Here is a 19,883-nt window from a genome sequence, read left to right on the forward strand (position 1 = left end):
TTTTCACAATGACGTTCTACCTCCATAAGCCTGGATATGTCGTGGCTGGTCACATATGTGCTCATAGAAAGACGTAAATATAACACCTGTTGATTGTCATCACATGCTTGGCTATTGAATTATCACACATTAGAGTAATTAAACACTCGTTTTGTAAAGTATGAAATTGATCCATCCTTGAAGAGGTTGTTTAACTTACAAAGATTTGCAAGAATTTGAAACAAAAATACGCATTTCGTCATGTTACGCAATATTCAACCACCCATTGTGACGTCATGAAAATGAAATTTATTTGACAAAATTCGATTTTTTATAGGAAGAGGCAATGGTACATCGTATTTTGTTGAAATATGGCACCTGTAAACATGTGTGTAAAAAAAAATCCCCATTTTAGGGCTGAAATTGGTCCTTATCGTCCCTTGTCCTTTATTTCAAAACAAGGTTTTAGATGTGTTAATCTAAATTTATCTTAATATTAAAGCCTTTGGTAATTAAGTGTCCAAAATGCTTTTAACTTCGTACTTTATTCGGTCTACAACTTGTTGATTCGGGAGTAACGTATTACTTTTTGCAGATATAATTGCGTTTTGCTTACAAAATATGAACCTAGTATATTATATGAGTTTCCTTATCAGACAGTGAACTGACAACATATTTTATTTAGCAGTTAATCTTCAAACCACACCCCCCCCCCAAAAAAAAAATGAACTATATGGTCGAAATCCTTTATTTCGAAACCGCCTATTAGGAAGCTATATACAATTTTACAGTCTCGGGACAAAAATATGCTCAGAAAACAGTCAACGCACAAATTGAGATACAAATATCAATTATCCATTTTATAATTACAATTCTCTTTTTTGTGCAATCTTTAAAACAGAGGCAATATAAAAGTAACTGCAAACTCTAAGACGGTATATGCATATCGATAGGCAGCTATGGCGTTGTTAGTTTATTTTCGATCTATGTGTTTGACTATCTCTCAGGTATCTTCCGCCCCTCTTTTTTAGTTCCTATAAATTAAATAAAAAAATGCTAATAGATATCATTTCATAAAATTGAGGACAGACTTTCCCAGCCGAATCATCAATACACCAATGTTGTAAAATGTATTCGAATTTTGTATGAGCATTATGATTCTTGGAAGGACGTTTAACAAATGCTTCATCTTTTTTTGATACATTTTCTTGTCCTCTTGAACGCAAATGATTACTCTACGTTGATATATGTCTGATCGTAGTATAGATGAGCTCGAATTATTACCACAACTGGTTCCTTTCTCTTGAAATATAAGAACACTGATTGATGATAATATAGATCAGGTCGAATTATTTTAACATATGGTAAGCTAATCATTACAAAATATATAAAAATGTGATATATTCAATATGAAATGAAAAATGGAATATGTATACAAAAAGCAATCGAATGTAAAGTTTCATATGAAGTTTTACAATATATATAAATCAGGATGACTTGTATATTTGTTCAGTTTAATTTGACCTGTGTTTGACAGAATGATTAAGTTTTGTAAATTTTTCCGATACCAAATGTGACATGGAAGGGTCATTTTCATGTATAAATACTTGACCGTTATGATTTGGCAATTTAAGTCTCATGATTACCAACAAAATGGGACATGTAACGGTTGCTCTTGTGGCATCTTTAATAGCTGTTTATGTAAAATCTACTGAGGGGTAAGTCTATCTCTACACGCACACATACTCATAGGTTATACACCCTATCGACTCTGAAATTGTTATAAGTAAAGTTACTTAAGTCAAATAAGAATTTAAATTTTTGTTGAAAGTAACAACATCCTTTTTTAAGAAAGAAATTCGCAAACCACAATAAATACATACGTTTTATAATTTTTACATTTATAATTATATTTTGTTTGTCCTGTTCTATGCACGATAGTTAGTGGCAATTACACATATGATGTAAATTCTTGCATTACAGTTTACTTTTGGACGTAGTTAAAACGTGTAGGTGATATATATAATATTGACTAAGCTTTTCATTATTTATTTGATATTACCGAACTGTATTGAACATAACTATTCTTGTTTGAGCTACTTTTTTTATTAATATTTAGAAGTTTGGTTATTACTAAACGTGTTTGCATTTTGTAGCTACATATTCTGTTTTGCTTTGGTTTAATGTTTTTAACATTTTAACGTTGTAATTCTTTTGTATCGTTTGTTTTCTCTTATATTTGAGTGTGAATTCACATTATTATAAGACGTGTCACGGTACTTTTCTATCCCAAATTCACGTATTTAGTTTTGAGGATATATTTGTTATTCTCATCAGATTTTTGTCTTATCCTTTGTCCGTTTTTGTGTGTGTTACATTTTAATGTTGTGTCGTTGTTCTCCTCTTATATTTATTGCGTTCCCCTCAGTTTTAGTTTGTAACACATATTTGGTTTTTTCTATCGATTTGTGAGTTTTGAACAGCGGTATACTATTGTTGCCTTTATTTACAGTAAACATCAAATTTTACTTAACAAGTAGGATACCGCACATGCTTATTCTGTTAAAACATGCAAATAGTATTTTTTTTATTACCTGCAATTGTTTTGCAACTGTAATGTTTTTGTTTTAGGGTATGCACCGGGTATTATTATGATACTTGTAGTACATATGTTTATACTAAGGATAAATATACAACTGCGTGTGGATGGTGGGGTAGATGTACAAGATACAAGTAAGAATTTATAGCTTTTAAATCCGTTTTGTAATTCAAATGTCCTGCGTTGTGTAATTGAAATAAATTTAAGAAACCCAACGACATGGCAATCTTAGTCAATTAAGATTGGAGTGGAATGAACCTGCCACGTGATAGATTTGATCTCACAACCTCCGTGTTGAATTATTTCGACTACTCGGCCATCGAGATCCTCGGAAATTAATTTACTTATGAACCACATTTAATAACTATCATTTTAACATTCTCTAGGATGAATTATCTTGCTTTATAAATTTAGAACAAATTGATTTTAGCAATCTTGATAAATCAGGTCTTCATGTTCTTGATATCAAGTGTTAAAAGCTTGAAAATTGTAGTCGATTCGTAAACGATAATCAGATACAAGTTCATTTTAGTTTGCGAATTAACTACTTCTCATATACTATCTTAAAGAAAGGATATGGATACTTATACATGACGCAAAATCAGTACAACAAAAAGATATTACCTGTCTTGGAAATCGAGATATGTTCTAACGTCCGGAAATGTTTTGTTTTAATGTTAAATACTCAAACGTTGAAGATTATCTTTCTTGATCAACTAAAAACGTCAACAAGACATCAAAGCAATATAAAATGGAGAATAAATTAAAAGATGACAAAACACAAGACAGCAATATAGGTTGTTGGCATTCATGAATAGGCATCAAATAAGTGCTATATATGTGTCTCATTTTCCCGTAGACAAGTGCTACAAATTATCAAATATTGCATGTCGGCAATCGGGTAAAAGTTGTATCATAGACAGACCGAAGCCTAAGTAATATAAAAAATGCCTGCAAATTCGAATATTAAATGCAGAATTCATTAAAGAGTTGAAAATCTCGTAATTTAAAAGTTAAACAGTGAATAAGAATTTACTTTTAACAGAAGCTTAGATGTGACACACATGTAAAATATGAAATGGCCAGATGAAACTTTATTTTCTTTATTGATCAGACAATCGGCGAAAACAGAGTATTACCGATGTCAAAAGAAATGTCCAACAGGTATGTTTAAAAGTTAAAACAAATTGAAACCCTGAAGTTATTAATTTACCAACAATTCATATAAGGTTTTATATTGATAAATTGAAGTTATACAATATGCACTGATTGACATGATCATGATATTATAGCTGAATCACGCGTTATGTCAACTTCAACAATTATGAAAAAAATATCAATTGTATTCATCTTATCATATAACTTATTAGCCACATTGATAATACTTCTGAAATTCAAACTCTAGAATCGAAATCAATGCTATGGCTAAAAACGAAAGACGACTGAAAGACAAACAATAGTACGCAAAACACAGAAGACTGAGCAACATGAACCCGACTTAAAAACGAGGTAATCTCAGGTGCTCCGGAAGGGTAAGCAGATCCAGCTTCTCTTGTAGTGCCTGTCGTGTTGCTCATGTAACCAACCCGGTGATAAATCAAAATCGGTATAGTCACCTTCAAGAAAAAAAATGTCTGGAACACATCTTGTGTCATCTGTGAAACAGATACTCCATAAACGGTCAACTGACACGTGATGGCGCCCTGTCGCCCGTTAAATATTCGAGGGGAGGATTTCACATTCAACGTTGGCAGCTCTTCGATCAATATCTTCCTTGTAAGCAGGAATCTTTGTATCCAGGAAATCATGAAACGGAATACAAGCTCTCATTCTGGAATATCGTATCAAATGAGTGATAAATACTCCATATGCAGGTGCTGAAAAAAAAATGGTGGGTTGAACCTGGTTTAGTGGCTAGCCAAACATCGCGCTCCAATATGGTTTCCAAATTTTAAATTGTTTTTAATGATAGGACATTATATGTGTAACACAACGTGAAGATAAAAATTTTTAGCTTCTTTTCATTCTTCCTAAGATGCTTCTGTATGGCATGTCTTTATTTTATTTCCAGTTCATGGTGGATGGAGTTCCTATAGTAACTGGGAAAGATGGGGTAGTTGTTCAAAGACCTGTGGAAGTGGTTCACAGTCTACACGGAGACTGAGGTACTGTAATAATCCTTCACCGAAAAATGGCGGAAATGGTTGTTCTGGATCTAACAGTAAAACCAAAAGCAGGTCATGCAATACAAACCAATGTCCCAGTGAGTATTTTCAATAATAAGGGTGAAATAATTCATCTATAACCCGCACACACATGAATACATAAAACTTGCAATCAACGTTGTAATTTTTAAAATTATATAAATACAAAACGTCTAGATATTAGTCAACGTATTTCGTACGCACTCTTTTGATCTTACGCAGACTCTTGTAAATTACAGTGCGTGAACTGTAAAATATTTAAAATTTTAGAATTAAAGTGTGATTCGGTTTTATCCGAATACATTGATAAGATTCATTTTACATAAAACTGATGAAGGAAAACGATTTGATATCGGATTGATATCAGTTTCTCATATAGGAGTTCAATTTGACGTCATGATAAAGTATGAATAAAAAAAAACAGTCAATTGAAAAAGTAAAATAACAAAAATACCGAACTCGGACGAAAATTCAGAACGAAAGTCCTTAATCAAATTGCAAAATCAAAACTTTAAAGCGCAAATACATCAAACGAATAGATTTCAACTGTCATTACCTGACGTGGCACGGACATTGGCTTATGTACAAAAGCATTATCTTATGCTGAAGTTCATGTAATAAAATATGTTTTTTTTTTTTACTTTTTGCCTTAAAAACTAGGGAACCAATAAAAATGGTTATTTTTTCAGTAAATGGGCAATGGACAAAATGGAATTCTTGGTCGAATTATGGTCCGTGTTCTGCAAGCTGTGGTTCGGGAAGACAAAATAGGACAAAAACAAGAACTTGCAGTAAACCTTATCCGAATTATGGTGGCAAGACGTGTCCGGGAGAGTCCTCGATGACTTCATCACAGACATGCAATACAAGTCCCTGTCCAGGTCGGTCATTTTACTTTTAAATATTTCATAGCACTTATTTTTTTTCCAACTGCATTTCATTGAGTTATACATATGAATTGAAAATATAACAAATATGGTATAATTCTAAGTTTAGTTAATGAATTAAGAGAATTTTTATAAAAGTGAAATGCTGATTTTGCGAAAGTATATTTTAAACAATAAACCATCCTTTTATCGTGTAGTTGATGGAAGATGGGGAGCTTTCTCAAAATGGAGTGAATGGGGAAGTTGTTCTGTTACCTGTGGGCAAGGTGTAAAAACGAGATCTCATTCAAGATCATGTGATAACCCTGAACCAAAATACGGTGGAACGTCATGTACAGGACAATCAGTCACATTTGACTCACTACAATGCACGGAAATACAGTGTCCAGGTATACTATTTTTGAAAAATATTAAGTTAAATACAAAACAATTCGAGCATTTATTTAAATGATAGTATTCAATTGTTAAACCTATAATTGTTTTTTTTTTGTCAGGAATATTTGGTTGTATGTTTCTGGTAATTTTGTTTCCGAGACAAAATTATTGAAGACGCTAATTTAACTTCGATTAATGTTGATATGCATGTACCAAGTCTGAAAATTCGTCCTTGGTAATTATTAGTTAGAAGTTATGTTTTTATGGACCATTTATGGGCATTATGTTTTCTTGTCTGTGCGTCGGTTCGTCCGTTCATCCGTTTGTCCCGCTTCATGTAAAAGTTTTTGGTCGAGGTAGTTTTTATACGCCCGTCAAAGTTTTGACGGGACGTATTCTTGTTTACAAATAGCCGGTTTCCGTCCGTCTGGTCGACGTAAACATGTCGCACTTTAACTTGAGAACGACTGTATCTAAGAAACGATTTATGATTATTGCTTAAAACTTTACACACTTCTTAGTTAGATTTATCTAAAGATCTGTATAATTTTTGGTGATGATTCAAAATTTTATTTTTTAATTATTGAGTATTTTGTAAAAAAAGGGGATTGTGTTTTTACATGTCGCGCCATATCTCAAAAACGATTCATGAGTATTGCTTAAAACCTTACACACTTATAAGTTATATTAATCTTAAGATCTGTATACTTTTTGGTTTTGATTCAAAATTTTATCTTAGAAATATTGATCGAGATTTTTGTAAAAAACAGGGGGGCTTTCACATGTCACACTGTATATCAGAAACAATTTATGATTATTGGTTATAACATCACACACTTCTTAGTTATATTTATCTTTTTGGTGATGATTCAAAATTTTATTTAAGAAATATTGAGTTTTTTTGTTAAAAAAGGTGTTTTTTTCACATGTCACCCTGTATCTCAGAAACTGTTTATAATTATTGCACACAAGACGACGGGTGTATCATGCGCTCATGGCGCAGCTGTTTATTGAAGAAGTTGAAGTCCAATCAACTTGAAACTTAGTACACATGTTTTCTCTGATATGATCTTTCTGATTTTGATGCCTAATTAGATATTTTTCCCGATTTTCACGGTCCACTGAACATAGAAAATGATAGTGCGAATGGAGTATCCGTGTACTGGGGACTCATTGTTGTTTTGTTTTGAGAAAAACTGTGTGCTTTTACAGATCAATGTATTAAATGTATCCACAACATATCAAGATTTCATACTCTTTTTCTTCTGTTGAAGACCAGATGTTGATGTAAAGTAGGTGTTTTTGTCAGTGTTATTCGACTGTCCATTCGGGATATACCTGGCATCTCATTTTACTTACAATTATATCTATATGGAACATAAAAAAATATTGTGGCATAATTGCCAGTGATATTCACAGTGATATGGTTGTAGGCAAATTGATAGTATCAAACAAATTAAATATCTGAACCCGTTTTCGCAAAATATGAAGTTATGAATTTTTTCACCAACAAACGGTCATTTTATTGGTGACTAAAAAAATGGTCACCAGAACTTCTCATATAGTCTGCCCCTATTGTATATATCATTTTCTCAGTAGAAATCTATTTCCCATAATCCTTCGCCATAATCGATAGAATAGCAAACCTAACTTTAGGATTGAATATTAATTTGTTCATGTTTGGAAATACATGTCTTATTTGCATTTGGACGTTAGGCAAACACTATTCAACCAATCAATTATATTTGAGATTAACACTTTATCTTGTTTGCATTAGTTGATGGTGGTTGGACAGATTTCTTGTCATGGTCGACATGGACAACGTGTTCAGAAACATGTGGTTTTGGTGAACAGAAAAGTTCCCGTACGAGATTATGCAAAAATCCTGAAGTTGGGTTTGGTGGAAAACCATGTCCTGGTGAAAGCACAGAAGAAAGAACGCAGCAGTGCAACATACAGGATTGTCCTGGTACAGTTTTTGGATTATATTTACGTTTTAATTCCACTTTGTGGAAATGAACACTTTTTTCAATTTGTAATAATCTAAAATTCTTAAAATACAATTTTTCAATTAAAGATCTACCGTTTATTGTAATGATTATATAAATGTTCAAACTTGAAGTTGTAATATTGGTAATAAACTAATCTCACTGAAACGGCGAAAAGCTATTTGACAAACAGAACTCGTATTTTATTCAGCAGACCTCTTGTTATCTTATTCATTTTGAAACAGATATAATAATCAAATATTTCTATTCAAACAAGAGAGCGCCTGTACATAATTGTCATCGCATTTATTCTATTAAAGGTTACTGTGAATGTAGCACAGTTGGTGACACACATTATAGAACGTTTGATGGACAATGGATAGACTTTATGGGATCCTGTCATTATCTGCTGGCCAAAACAGCTCCGGACACCATTGATTGTCAATTCTCTGTCGTCGTCATCAATAAGGCGGCTAGTCAAACCTCGGAGCTTCCTTATACACGTACCATAGAATTTGCAATAAAAGATTACAAGATTCGTCTTTTTCCAGACAAAGTGGTTTTGGTATATTAATAAATTTATTCTGTTTTCTGCGTTTTAAGTTTTACTACAAAGATTTTTGGTTAGTTTTTTTCTGCTTGGATGATCTTAAAGTATATCTTGTCTTCCCCCATATTGGATTGCATAGTAGTAGAAAATCATCGATCAAGATCTTTAATGACATTTGCAATTTTCTTGAAAGCATAAAATTCTTTTGTAAGACTTTTTATCTTATTATATTTTCACGTTTGTTCGTTTTACAAAAATCAGAATACTTTTTCACAAGAACGCGAAGCATTTAGCGTCATCGGTATAACACGTTTATATTACTTAACAGTGAAAAAGATGTCAAATTTTTATTGTAATTTATGATGATATCTACGGGTTCTCAAGAAAACACAAATGTTAGAAAATTTGTTGCAATGAAGTGTTTCTTTTCAGTGACTTATTTTGTATAACGGATAAATGAGAACTATTATAAAAACGACATTTCAAATCATCATTGTGCTATATTTAGTTTCGATGTTCCTACCGTAAAATTTGATGAATAATTGTTTCCTTCACATGCTCATGGATAATAATTAAGCGATATTGTTTTTGTAAAAAAACTTGAATTTCATCACTTCGTCATTCTTACAACCGAAAAGAATAACAAGTAGTTAGAATATGTTCTTTAACCTATGTTCTTTCTTTATGAAACTTTAGAAAGAAGTAGTATACACAACCTATGTTGTCAATTAAGATATGATCAGATATATAATAAAATTGTGAAAAAATGGCAAAATGAATAAAATAGAATTAACAAATTTTAGTCTGGATTTCCATTTTCAAAATCTGATATTTAACAATTGGCTGTTACACATAATGTGTGTGCTTCTTTCAGGTTGATGGTACCAAGATCAGTTTACCATACAATACGAAAGACAATTCAGTTAGTATATTTGTAAGTGGACGATATGTACGGGTACAAACCAACTGTGACGTTATTTTAGAATGGGATGGGTCAAAGAATTTTGAACTTGCAGCACTTGACACCTTTGCAAAACGTATGACAGGTATATGTGGAAATTGTGATGGAATCAGAAATGAATTTAGTGCCACAAATGACAGTAAACCAACAGACGAATTTTTAAAAATTGGAGAGAAAGTTGAAACATTTGCACTCGCAGAAGAGGCAAAAGAAGCTGGTGACACGTATGTTCTTTTGAATTCGTATGCTGCTTATGTTCAAATAGTATTCATGATTTGAAACAAATTTTCAGTTTTCCCTGTTTTGAGAAAATTGGTGAAAATGGTGGAAAATGCGTTAACATAATACTATGCCCCTTTCAATATCCATTGAGCTGTTTTGTAGCTATTTCGGTTAGATGCGATTTTAAAATTCAAAAACTAATCGCTTCTTAATGAAAATACTAATCAAATAAAATTCAAATACTAATCGCTTCCTAATGAAAATTTTAAATAATTTTAAATCAAAACGTTTTTAAATTGAAAAAAAACCAACAATCGCAATTTTTAAATAAATAAAATTGTCTTATTTTACTAATACAGCGTAACAGAATTTGTAAACATTATTATAGATGTGGAGTTTTGTCTGAAATACCGGAAACCACCGGTGCCATGAATGAAATTGCAAAAGCTCCAGAATATTGTGGACATCTGATTTTGAAAGAAAATGGTACCAGTCCTTTTCAAGAATGTCTTGAAAGTTCCAATATACAAGCAGATAAACATTACAACATGTGTGTTTCTGATGTATCATTATATTACAACACAAATAATAATGATCTAGGGAAAGCAGTTTGTGACAACTTGGAATCGTTTGCCCTTCGTTGTGCAGAGGAATCTTTTGCAGTAAACTGGAGAACTGATTCATTTTGTCGTAAGTTGAACAAACTTGAAAATGAAAATAACACTTAATGAATTTCGGGCGTAACAGAGAAGGGATGCATACAAACTTAGAATTGATAATGATTTGAAAAAAAACCCGTATTCATGAAATATTTCAAAATGCAAATTTTCTGATGTTAAAATACTACAAATTTACACAATCATAACATAAACAGGTGTATCAATATATTGTGTAGCAATGATTAAAAACTAGTTGAGTCAATAGTTATTCAGATTCAGTTTTTATATCTTCCTCCCTTAATTTTATTTTCCATACAGGAAAAGTCAATGTATTAGTTATGTAAGCATTTATTTCAATAGCTTTATCCTGTGGTATCAATGAAGTCTACTCAGATCATGTGAGTGGCTGCCAAGCAAACTGTGTCAACAGGGACAGCGATAAAACATGTGAATTACCGTTCACTGAAGGTTGTGCTTGTGAAGAAGGATATATACTTAGTGGAAAAGAATGTGTTAAGTCTGAGGATTGTGGATGCAGTAGTGATGTTGGGTATATTGGTGTAAGATTTTAAAAACGTTATATGATAGCAATGATATTTTAATAGATATAAAGATATGTGTTATAAGTGCCAATGAGACAACTCCAAGTCACATTTTGTAAAAGAAAAACCATTATAAGTCAAAGGACAAATTTAAAGAACAGCCATAATATTGTCTACCTCACACAGGACGATTAAATGTTATGCTGGCAAAATTTGCCTATTAAGAATTCATTTATATATCACTGCAATTAATCAAAATTTGAATCAATCGCATCTGGGTTTGCGAAATTGGCTTTTGATTTTCTTGTAGCTTGGCGATGAAGTTTTATCACCTGACTGTACAAAAAATTACAAATGCATCCGTATCAACGAAACTGGAACTCTTATTGAAGAAGCAGCTACTAAATGTCACGAGAATGCAGTATGTCAGCCGAATGCTGAAGGAGATCTTTTATGTAGATGTAAACTTGAGTATGAAGGAGATGGCGTAGTTGAATGCAAACGTAAGCTTTCATGTTATAAATGACACAGCGCAACAAAAGATCGATCTTTAAATATATAGTTTATACAAAATAAATAGTTGTAAAGAAGTTCGTGTGCTAACAATCCAGTAAAGGTAATACACATTTTTTTTGGAATTTTGTGAGATATATTTAATTGAAAAGAACAGAATGATAGAATTTGGAATTATAATTGAAAGAGATAGTTTTCAAAGAATATATTCAAATGAAGACAACAGTATGTCGAAAATGAAGAGTTAAAAAAAAAAACCGTATGTCATAACCATTCCCTGTTTTATTATTGTCAAATATTTATTTGTATTATTGAGACTATGAGATGTTCAAATTCCAGTAGATTTCACTAAACAATTATTTCACAGCTAAAGAAAAAGACTGTACCTCGACAAAAAGTGGTACTAGTTACAAAGGCAAAACCAGTATTACAGAGTCCGGCATTTCCTGTCAAGCATGGGCAGAAAAAAGTCCCCACAAACACAAATTTGAAGTTAAACTAAGTGACCAATCAAATTACTGTAGAAATCCGGACGGTTCTGACAGACCTTGGTGTTACACGATAAAGAAGGAAAAGAGATGGGAATATTGTGACATCCCAAAGTGTGGTATGTACACATCGGGTGCTTGCTTTACTTATATCAATCTTTCATCTTATGTTAATTGGAAATACAAATAACGCCTTTCTGAGTATTCACAAATTCAATTCTTAGAAGTAAGTCTAAAAAAAAAAAAACCTGTTAAATGTTAAACAAAAGACATTTTCACTTTGACCCACTATTATCAGTTGCACAATGTGTTAGTACCGTATTTCGATGTGTACGGGGTGAGTATTAATTAAATTTCGGACAAATGCGAAGTTCCTTCTGGTTTACTAGCACACTATGTCATAAATGTATCTTACCAACTATCTTTATATGAGGAAATGTGGCGTAGTTGCAACAAAATCATAAATATTTTTTAGTTGTTGATAAAGTGATCAATATGAGTCAATAAAGCCCTACATGTTTTTGATGAACTATTACAGTGATCAAGCCAATTTAAAGAACCTACTTGCAGTGGTGTATACATAACAAATGCGAACAGTAACAAATTATTGTCTAGAACCGCTAGAAAATATGTGTACTCAAAAGTGTGTTCACATTCGATTTTATTTTGCAGGGAACCGTTTGATCTGATCTAGTTTTTTTTTAAAACTTTGTTTATCTTCTTGTATTCGAGCTTGTGGCTATGATTTGTATGTTTTTTTTTCGGCGTAAGATATTTTATTTATACCTATGTACTATTTGTTCAAATGTCAGCTATTATATCATGTAAATAAAAATAGTTTGCTTTAATTTGTTCCTTATAAAGCACAGATCTAGGGCAAAATATCATCATATATCATTTAAAGTACCCAGTAAATGATTTTCCGAGTAAAAGCTTTCAATTACATAGTTCTCATTAAACGATTACCTTGTAGTTACGCCATAGATATATGACCTCATCATCACTAAATTATAATCCTGGTATCTTTGTTAACTGTTCCTATTGATATGGATCCGGCTGTATTGTAATATCATCACAAAAAATCATGACCTTTCTTGACACTTAATATAAAAAAGAAGATGTTAATGAGACAACTTATTTCAAGAGACCAAATTAACAACTACCGGACACTGTACGGCCTTCAACAATGAAAAAAGACCATTAACTTGATAACAAGAATCAGTCTTATTTTTGTTTTAGGTTTTATATAAAAGTTTAAGAGTGTTCTATCTGATAGTTTATATCTGTAGTTATTGGTGACCCTCATCGTCATAAAGATATTAGTACTGATATATCCTTCTTTTTAAACACACTTCATATGCTACAGACATAAAAGAATGCAAACCTGACAAGAAAGGGTCAGATTATGAAGGTCACAAGTCAATCACAACTTCTGGAATAGAATGCCAGACTTGGGCAGCAACTGAACCTCATAAACACAGATTTTCGAAGAAACTCGCTAAGCATAAAAATTACTGCCGTAACCCTGATGGATCTGAAGAGCCATGGTGTTATACATCTGATCCGAATAAACGTTGGGAATATTGTGACATTCCACTTTGTGGTAGGTGTATACATATTACAAATGTAGATCTTATGTCGTCTTCCAACCATTGTTTAACTATTGAACTGTCTATGCTATTTACTTGGAAGCTTGGTAGAATTAAAAACCTGCTAATAATTTTTCAAATAAGTTTTACGAAAATAATTTGGTTAATTACCTTCGGAAGAACTTAATAAATTGCATGCTTATATTGGTGCCTATGTATCTGTTCACAGTTTTGATTTTTCTACCCTATACACCACTTTGCTTCCTAATCCTATGATTTCTCATATCTAATTAGATCAGAATATGAATAAATATGTGAAAACACTTTTAGGAACTTTTTGCATTAAAAACAAACAAAAGACATATGTAAATAACATTCGTTATGGAGGTTTCTTATATCACCAGTTAACCAACCTGTTACTGTATTGTTAAGAATCCCAACTAAATCAGATTAAAAAAAAACCATTTGATATAAAAAATACACTTTTAGATATTTGAATGATATTTTTTGCTGTCAATAATAACGAATTAAATATACACTGAAGAGATTTATCATGCTGAACTTACTTCGGATAAAGCTAATACTTTAATTGAACACTGTCCTTTCCTGGATCTTGATATTTATATCTCTAACGAGCAGTTTTACTACTTAAACTGACCATAAAAGAGATGATTTTTTTATTCCTTTTTTTAATTATCTCTTTTTCGATGGTGACGTTTTCTTAGCACCATCGTATGGTGTTTATATATCCATACTTGTTAGATTCGATCGTGTATGTAACAACGTGTTTGATTATCACCTAAGAAATCTCGAAATATCTGGAAAAAAATACTTGGGTTTTCGATATCACAAACTTTTCAAAACTTTTAATAAATTTTATCATCGGTACAGTGACACTACTTGTAGATATAAATCATCGAAGATACATCTGATACGTACCTGCATTTCATATTCAATTTGTGTGGTAATATTCAAACATATACGCGTAAACAAACCTTGAAACATATTTTCACAAGGTATACAGTAACGATACTTATGTCAACTAATTAAAAGAAATAAGATTTGATTCACTCATAGGATCTTTGCATCGGAACTAAAATAATTTTATACTAAAACTAGGTGTTGGTATGTAATAGGTTTTTTTCGTCTCATATAATTTATGATAGCATGACAAAAAAAAAATAATGGGAGAGGTTGTGGTTTAATCTTCATATGATGAAGATAATTATTTCAATCAGTTTCTTTGAAATCTGGAGTTAGTTAGTAACTGCTAGTAGTCCTGACTTATTTTATGTTGACGTATTCAGCTTATTTTGTTCTGCTACCTACTTTTACATCGAACTCACACTTCTTTCAAACTGAAATGTACTGTACAATTTTCCATGTGCTTGTTTTTTCCACATTGGCCAGAGTAATGGGGGAGAGTTGAAATCTCACAAAAAAACTTAACCCCGCCGCATTTTAGCCGCTTTCAAAAGTGATGTACATTTTGCTGAACTAGGACAAGTCATAGTGAAAAGGCCAACTGATGCCCGTCTCCAATGTTGGGATTTTCTCGCTGCCCTAAAAAGCCATTGGTGGCCTTGTGGGCTGTTATCTGCTCTTATGTAAGATTTTTGTAAATAACAACGAAAAAGCCTTTCTGGTTCGATCAGTGTACAATTATGTATCTCAATTTGTTATCTATCAACATTTTTAAACATTTTTGTTGTGTCAGAAAGATAAAAATGAATCAAATTGTACTAAGCTTTTCTCGACCATTCTTAAAAGTTAACTTTTTTTCTAAATGTCATTATATTAACATTTGTTTACCATTCTTGTTCAAAGATCTGTCAGATTGAGTATTAACTCCGTGGACGTTGTTCAAAATTAGTCAAGTACAGTAAAGGCAGTACAAATTGAACTTTATACCTTTCAGTAAAATTCAAATTTATTTTTACATAAAAAAACCCAAAAGATTGGAATGAAAATGTAAGTAGAATTTAGATGTGGGTTACAAACATATAATCAGACATTTGGGGAATGGTTCAGATAGATAAATACGGTAAAAATCTAAAAATATCGTTTTAGGCTCTTTCTACATTTCTGTAAATATTTCACCAAAAAATATTTATATACGTTACCATGCTCATATATTTAACTTCAAAACAAGCGTTGAAAATCTTTGAAACATCTGACTTGTGCTTTTCATTAATATGAATGTGGCTTAACATATATTAACATGCGCACAGTTTCACAAAGGTTTGATACTGTTTTCAAAATATGTTATGTTACAATTTTAGAGGTAAAGCAATGTAAAGAAGATGTGAAAGGATCTGATTACAATGGCCATCAGAATACGACTTCATCTGGGAAAATATGTCAAGCTTGGGGATCCCAGGAACCTCATCGTCATGGTATCAGTAGACTAGCTGCAGAAATAAACTACTGTCGTAATCCGGATGGTTCAAGCAAGCCTTGGTGTTACACACTGGAGAAGGAAACACGTTGGGAGTATTGTGATATTCAACTATGCTGTAAGTATCTTCTTTACAATTATCGAATTTAAAGAAATTCAATTGTACATGATTAAATAACAGCTACATTTAGCTATTGTTTTGATAGCGTGTTTTTAGAAACAGTTTAAGTAATTTGGATTCTGTAATCCGAAACCTATTTTTATGTATTTCATAATTTATTCTAACAAATTCTTAACACTCCATTTACTAAAAGTAGTAAAAAGGGGTATTTTCGTTGTTGTTGTAAATTATCTGCTACTATGGTCATATGTTATAGTATATAATTTCTTAGTAAAAAATAAACAAGATCTATAATACATATCTACTTTTTCGAATGATTATTTGAATTTGTACAAACCATTGCATCAACATTTTTATTTAAATAAATATGATTGATTAATTAAAAAAAATATCTTTTAAGACGAAACTACTTCTTTTCAGGAATAGAGAATACCTACGATCAATCCAGAAAGGAAAATAGTGAACTGTCTTATTAAAACCATTAAACGAATTTGCAATTATATAGCTTTTGTTTTGGAACTTATGTTCAATCGTACCAGCATTAAACACGTAGCTTATTCCTTTGCAATAGGTATCCCTTATGATAGGCTATTGTTTGCTCCTACTGACGATAACCGGGCTCTCATATTGTCAATATTAATACGGTTTTTTTCTGTATTTTTAATTATCTTCCGTCGATCCTGGCAATCATCCTCCTTTTCATCATTTTATCGCATCAATGTAAAAATATCGGAAATTGATGAGACTGTCATTAAAGTGAGAGGGTTAGCGCTATAGAACCAGGTTTAATCCACCCTTTTCTACATTTGAAAATGCCTGTACCAAGTCAGGAATATGACAGTTTTTGTCCATTCGTTTTTGATGCGTTTTGTTATTTGATTTTGCCATGTGATTATGGACTTTCCCAATTGATCTTCCTCTAAGTTCAGTATTTTTGTGATTTTACTTTTTATCACCATGGACAGCAATATTCTAAAATTATGACGACATTATGTTGTGTCATCAGAACTGTTTTTTCGAATATCAAAGGAAGAAGGTATTTTTCAGACTTCTGACATAAAACAGAACCTCAGCATGATGGATAGCAACATAATGTTGTTGACAAACTGCAGAAAACTATAATAGCTTTAACGGTACCTATTTTAGTGACCAAGAAACGCTTGTCGACAGTGGATCTCGAGGCCTAAATAATGGATAATTACAAACGTTAAACAGAAAAGACAAATATAAGGATAAACAAAATAAATAACCATCTCTATGGCAGAAGGAGAGACAACTAAAATCTCAAAACTTAAAACATTGAGAATTAAATAAAATAAAATACAAGCAGATAAATTGAACACTGATAAACAACAACTAATGACGGAATGTGAATTGACCATTGTTGAAACTACTTTAAGGATGTTGTCAATCAGATATGAATACTCAACTTTACCAAATGCATGTTAAAGTACATACAATCATTTAAAGTTAATTATTTCATTTTATATAGGCAAATGTAAAAAAAAATATCTGTACAAAAAAAACCCAGATCAGTAACAGATGTACATTTCTTCAATTATTGTGACTTTAGAAATGCTCTAATTCAAAATATTTGAAATTTGAAAAACATCTTACGACGTTTTTTGATTTGGTAAACAAACCCTGTTCTAATTCAAACAAAATATATGTGACACGTTCGTTACAGCATAACTCAGATTGCAGTTTGTATGAAGCCAGAGAAAGACAGAGTTGTGGGTGTGGTTGATCAGGAAACGTTCTATTAACAGCACCCTAGCTGCCCTTCAGTGAAACTGATAATATTGTGTCATAATTCGAAATAAAACATGAATCGCACATCAAAAGCAGCATAGTGTAATTTAACTCAATATCATCAAACAGAATGATAAAGATTTTACATTTGTACAACATAAAAAATTATGATAAAAAGTATATGTTTTCCGATAATATTTTTTTAACTGCTTTACACATTCTGTCTGTGAAATATTTTTAATATCTACCTCTTTTTTTTATCGATTTCTCCTATGGATTACTGTTGGCGCGAGCGATATGAACCAGTATACAACTCTTACTTGTATCATGATCATTTTATAACAATACATTTGATACCTTATTTCCTCTTTCATTTACAAAATCACATGTTTTCGTCTTTTTAGTTATCATTCTACCCAAGAAATTAAGACAGATACGGTAAAAACGGTATTTCATGATTCGCACTTCTAGAACACTGCTTTCACGCATGATATTTAGAATCTCATTAAAAAGAAATAATATAATAATGTCTTCTTTGATTAAACAAACAAATATTACACTTTCAGAAGTAATCAATCCGAAACAACAATGTAAATGATTTACTAGTAAGAAAACGTGTAAAGTAAATGATTTTGGTCTAAAATTAGTAGACAACTTAGATTTACTTCATCAAGCAATATTCTGTTTAAACTCCGATTTTCACTATAAAGGACTAGAAAGTTCTAATAATATGTTAAAAGTAAAAATATGTAATTTATTACAAAAAGTAAAAAACTGCTGAAAATGACAAAAGGTCCGGAAAAAAAGAAAAGGCATCACTGTAACTTTTAAAGGAAGAGCAGCACTACAAGCGATCATCCTTTTTCTGTTAATCTTATGAGCGTGTTTGGTTTTTGTGTCTATAAATTAGAATTTAAGTACCTTATTCAATGAATAATATTTAGCATAAGATAAATGAATCATTCGTTTTGACTAATATAAAACAGCCAAGGAAATATTAAATATCATAAAAATTCATTCAGCCAGTTTTTTTATACACATGTTTTGTTCATTATTTCCTTCAAACCATTACGCATATTTTTTATATCTAAGATCAAAAATGTTTATGCCTTGTTCATTAGTTCAAACTGTTATTAAAACTTAAGTTTGCATTTGCATTGACAAACACATGCAAGGAGTTAATATACAAATGATTTTTACAGATAAGTTTCAATAAGTTCAACTTCTTTTTTTTTAAAGTTTTTTTATTTAATTCAATGTGTAGTAATTGTATGAACGTGACAGTCAGACTATAACTCAAATCTGAAAGTAACACTTTTATGAAATTAGTGCGTTTTTAGGAAAACGTATCATTTGATAGAATTTCGAGAAGTTATGAATAATAAAGTAGCTTTATTATGAACAAAATTCATTTGAAATTAATGTCCACAGAAGAACATGCTTGTACCAAGTCAGGAATATGACAGTTGTAATCCATTCGTTTGATGTGTTTGATGTGTTTGAGCTTTTGATTTTGCCATTTGAGTTTTTCTCGGAGTTTAGTATTTTTGAGATTTTACTTTTGTCTAAGATATTTGAAATCGTAGTCTCTTATCTATTTATCTATCGACGGAGCATTTAAAAAACAACGTTAAACTGACAAATGTCAACAAATTAAAGCTGAAACTAAATTATGTCACTGTTAGAATGAAGGGACATCATTTCTTTGTACATCGAACCTTTAAAACAACTATTGTAGCTTTAAGAAAACAAACATTTTACAAACAACTAAGGGAACTAGATCAAAACGTCAATTGTTGAGAAGTCTTTCTTTTCGAACAGTAGAACATATGTAAAAATAGACGTAGATTACGTACATTGAAAATCTTCAAAAACACACATCAGACATTGAAAAGTCTTCAGTGACTTCATAAAACTAGGAGCTGTGGTCTCAGATATGTAGCTAATAATGTTTTTCGCATACTGTCAATGGAAGTTATACCCCTGAATAAACCTGAATACGTAGAAAACATAGAAAACGTTTGTCAAAGAACCATAATAATAATGAAAACAATCA

The 19,883-nt window shown here is 31.4% G+C and overlaps 2 protein-coding genes across 3 annotated transcripts in view; one reads left to right on the forward strand and one right to left on the reverse strand.

Annotated features, from left to right (window-relative positions):
- LOC143064938 (aldo-keto reductase family 1 member A1-like) overlaps positions 1-19,883 on the reverse strand; it is a 247,957-nt gene that overhangs the window by 109,759 nt on the left and 118,315 nt on the right. The gene's annotated exons all lie outside the window — the stretch shown is intronic.
- The window catches only part of LOC143062580 (apolipoprotein(a)-like), a 35,580-nt gene continuing 17,309 nt past the window's right edge, over positions 1,613-19,883 (forward strand). Inside the window, exons 1-15 of the mRNA XM_076234243.1 lie at positions 1,613-1,697; positions 2,611-2,712; positions 3,693-3,742; positions 4,650-4,841; positions 5,472-5,663; positions 5,867-6,058; positions 7,822-8,013; positions 8,353-8,597; positions 9,457-9,767; positions 10,154-10,455; positions 10,785-10,984; positions 11,277-11,469; positions 11,847-12,086; positions 13,334-13,570; positions 15,839-16,072. Coding sequence (XP_076090358.1) covers positions 1,618-1,697; positions 2,611-2,712; positions 3,693-3,742; positions 4,650-4,841; positions 5,472-5,663; positions 5,867-6,058; positions 7,822-8,013; positions 8,353-8,597; positions 9,457-9,767; positions 10,154-10,455; positions 10,785-10,984; positions 11,277-11,469; positions 11,847-12,086; positions 13,334-13,570; positions 15,839-16,072 — 2,962 coding nt within the window. The 5' untranslated portion in view covers positions 1,613-1,617. The remainder of the gene's footprint in view (positions 1,698-2,610; positions 2,713-3,692; positions 3,743-4,649; positions 4,842-5,471; positions 5,664-5,866; positions 6,059-7,821; positions 8,014-8,352; positions 8,598-9,456; positions 9,768-10,153; positions 10,456-10,784; positions 10,985-11,276; positions 11,470-11,846; positions 12,087-13,333; positions 13,571-15,838; positions 16,073-19,883) is intronic.

Source organism: Mytilus galloprovincialis, chromosome 2 (genome assembly GCF_965363235.1).
Source record: "Mytilus galloprovincialis chromosome 2, xbMytGall1.hap1.1, whole genome shotgun sequence".
NCBI classification, from domain to species: Eukaryota; Metazoa; Mollusca; class Bivalvia; order Mytilida; family Mytilidae; genus Mytilus; species Mytilus galloprovincialis.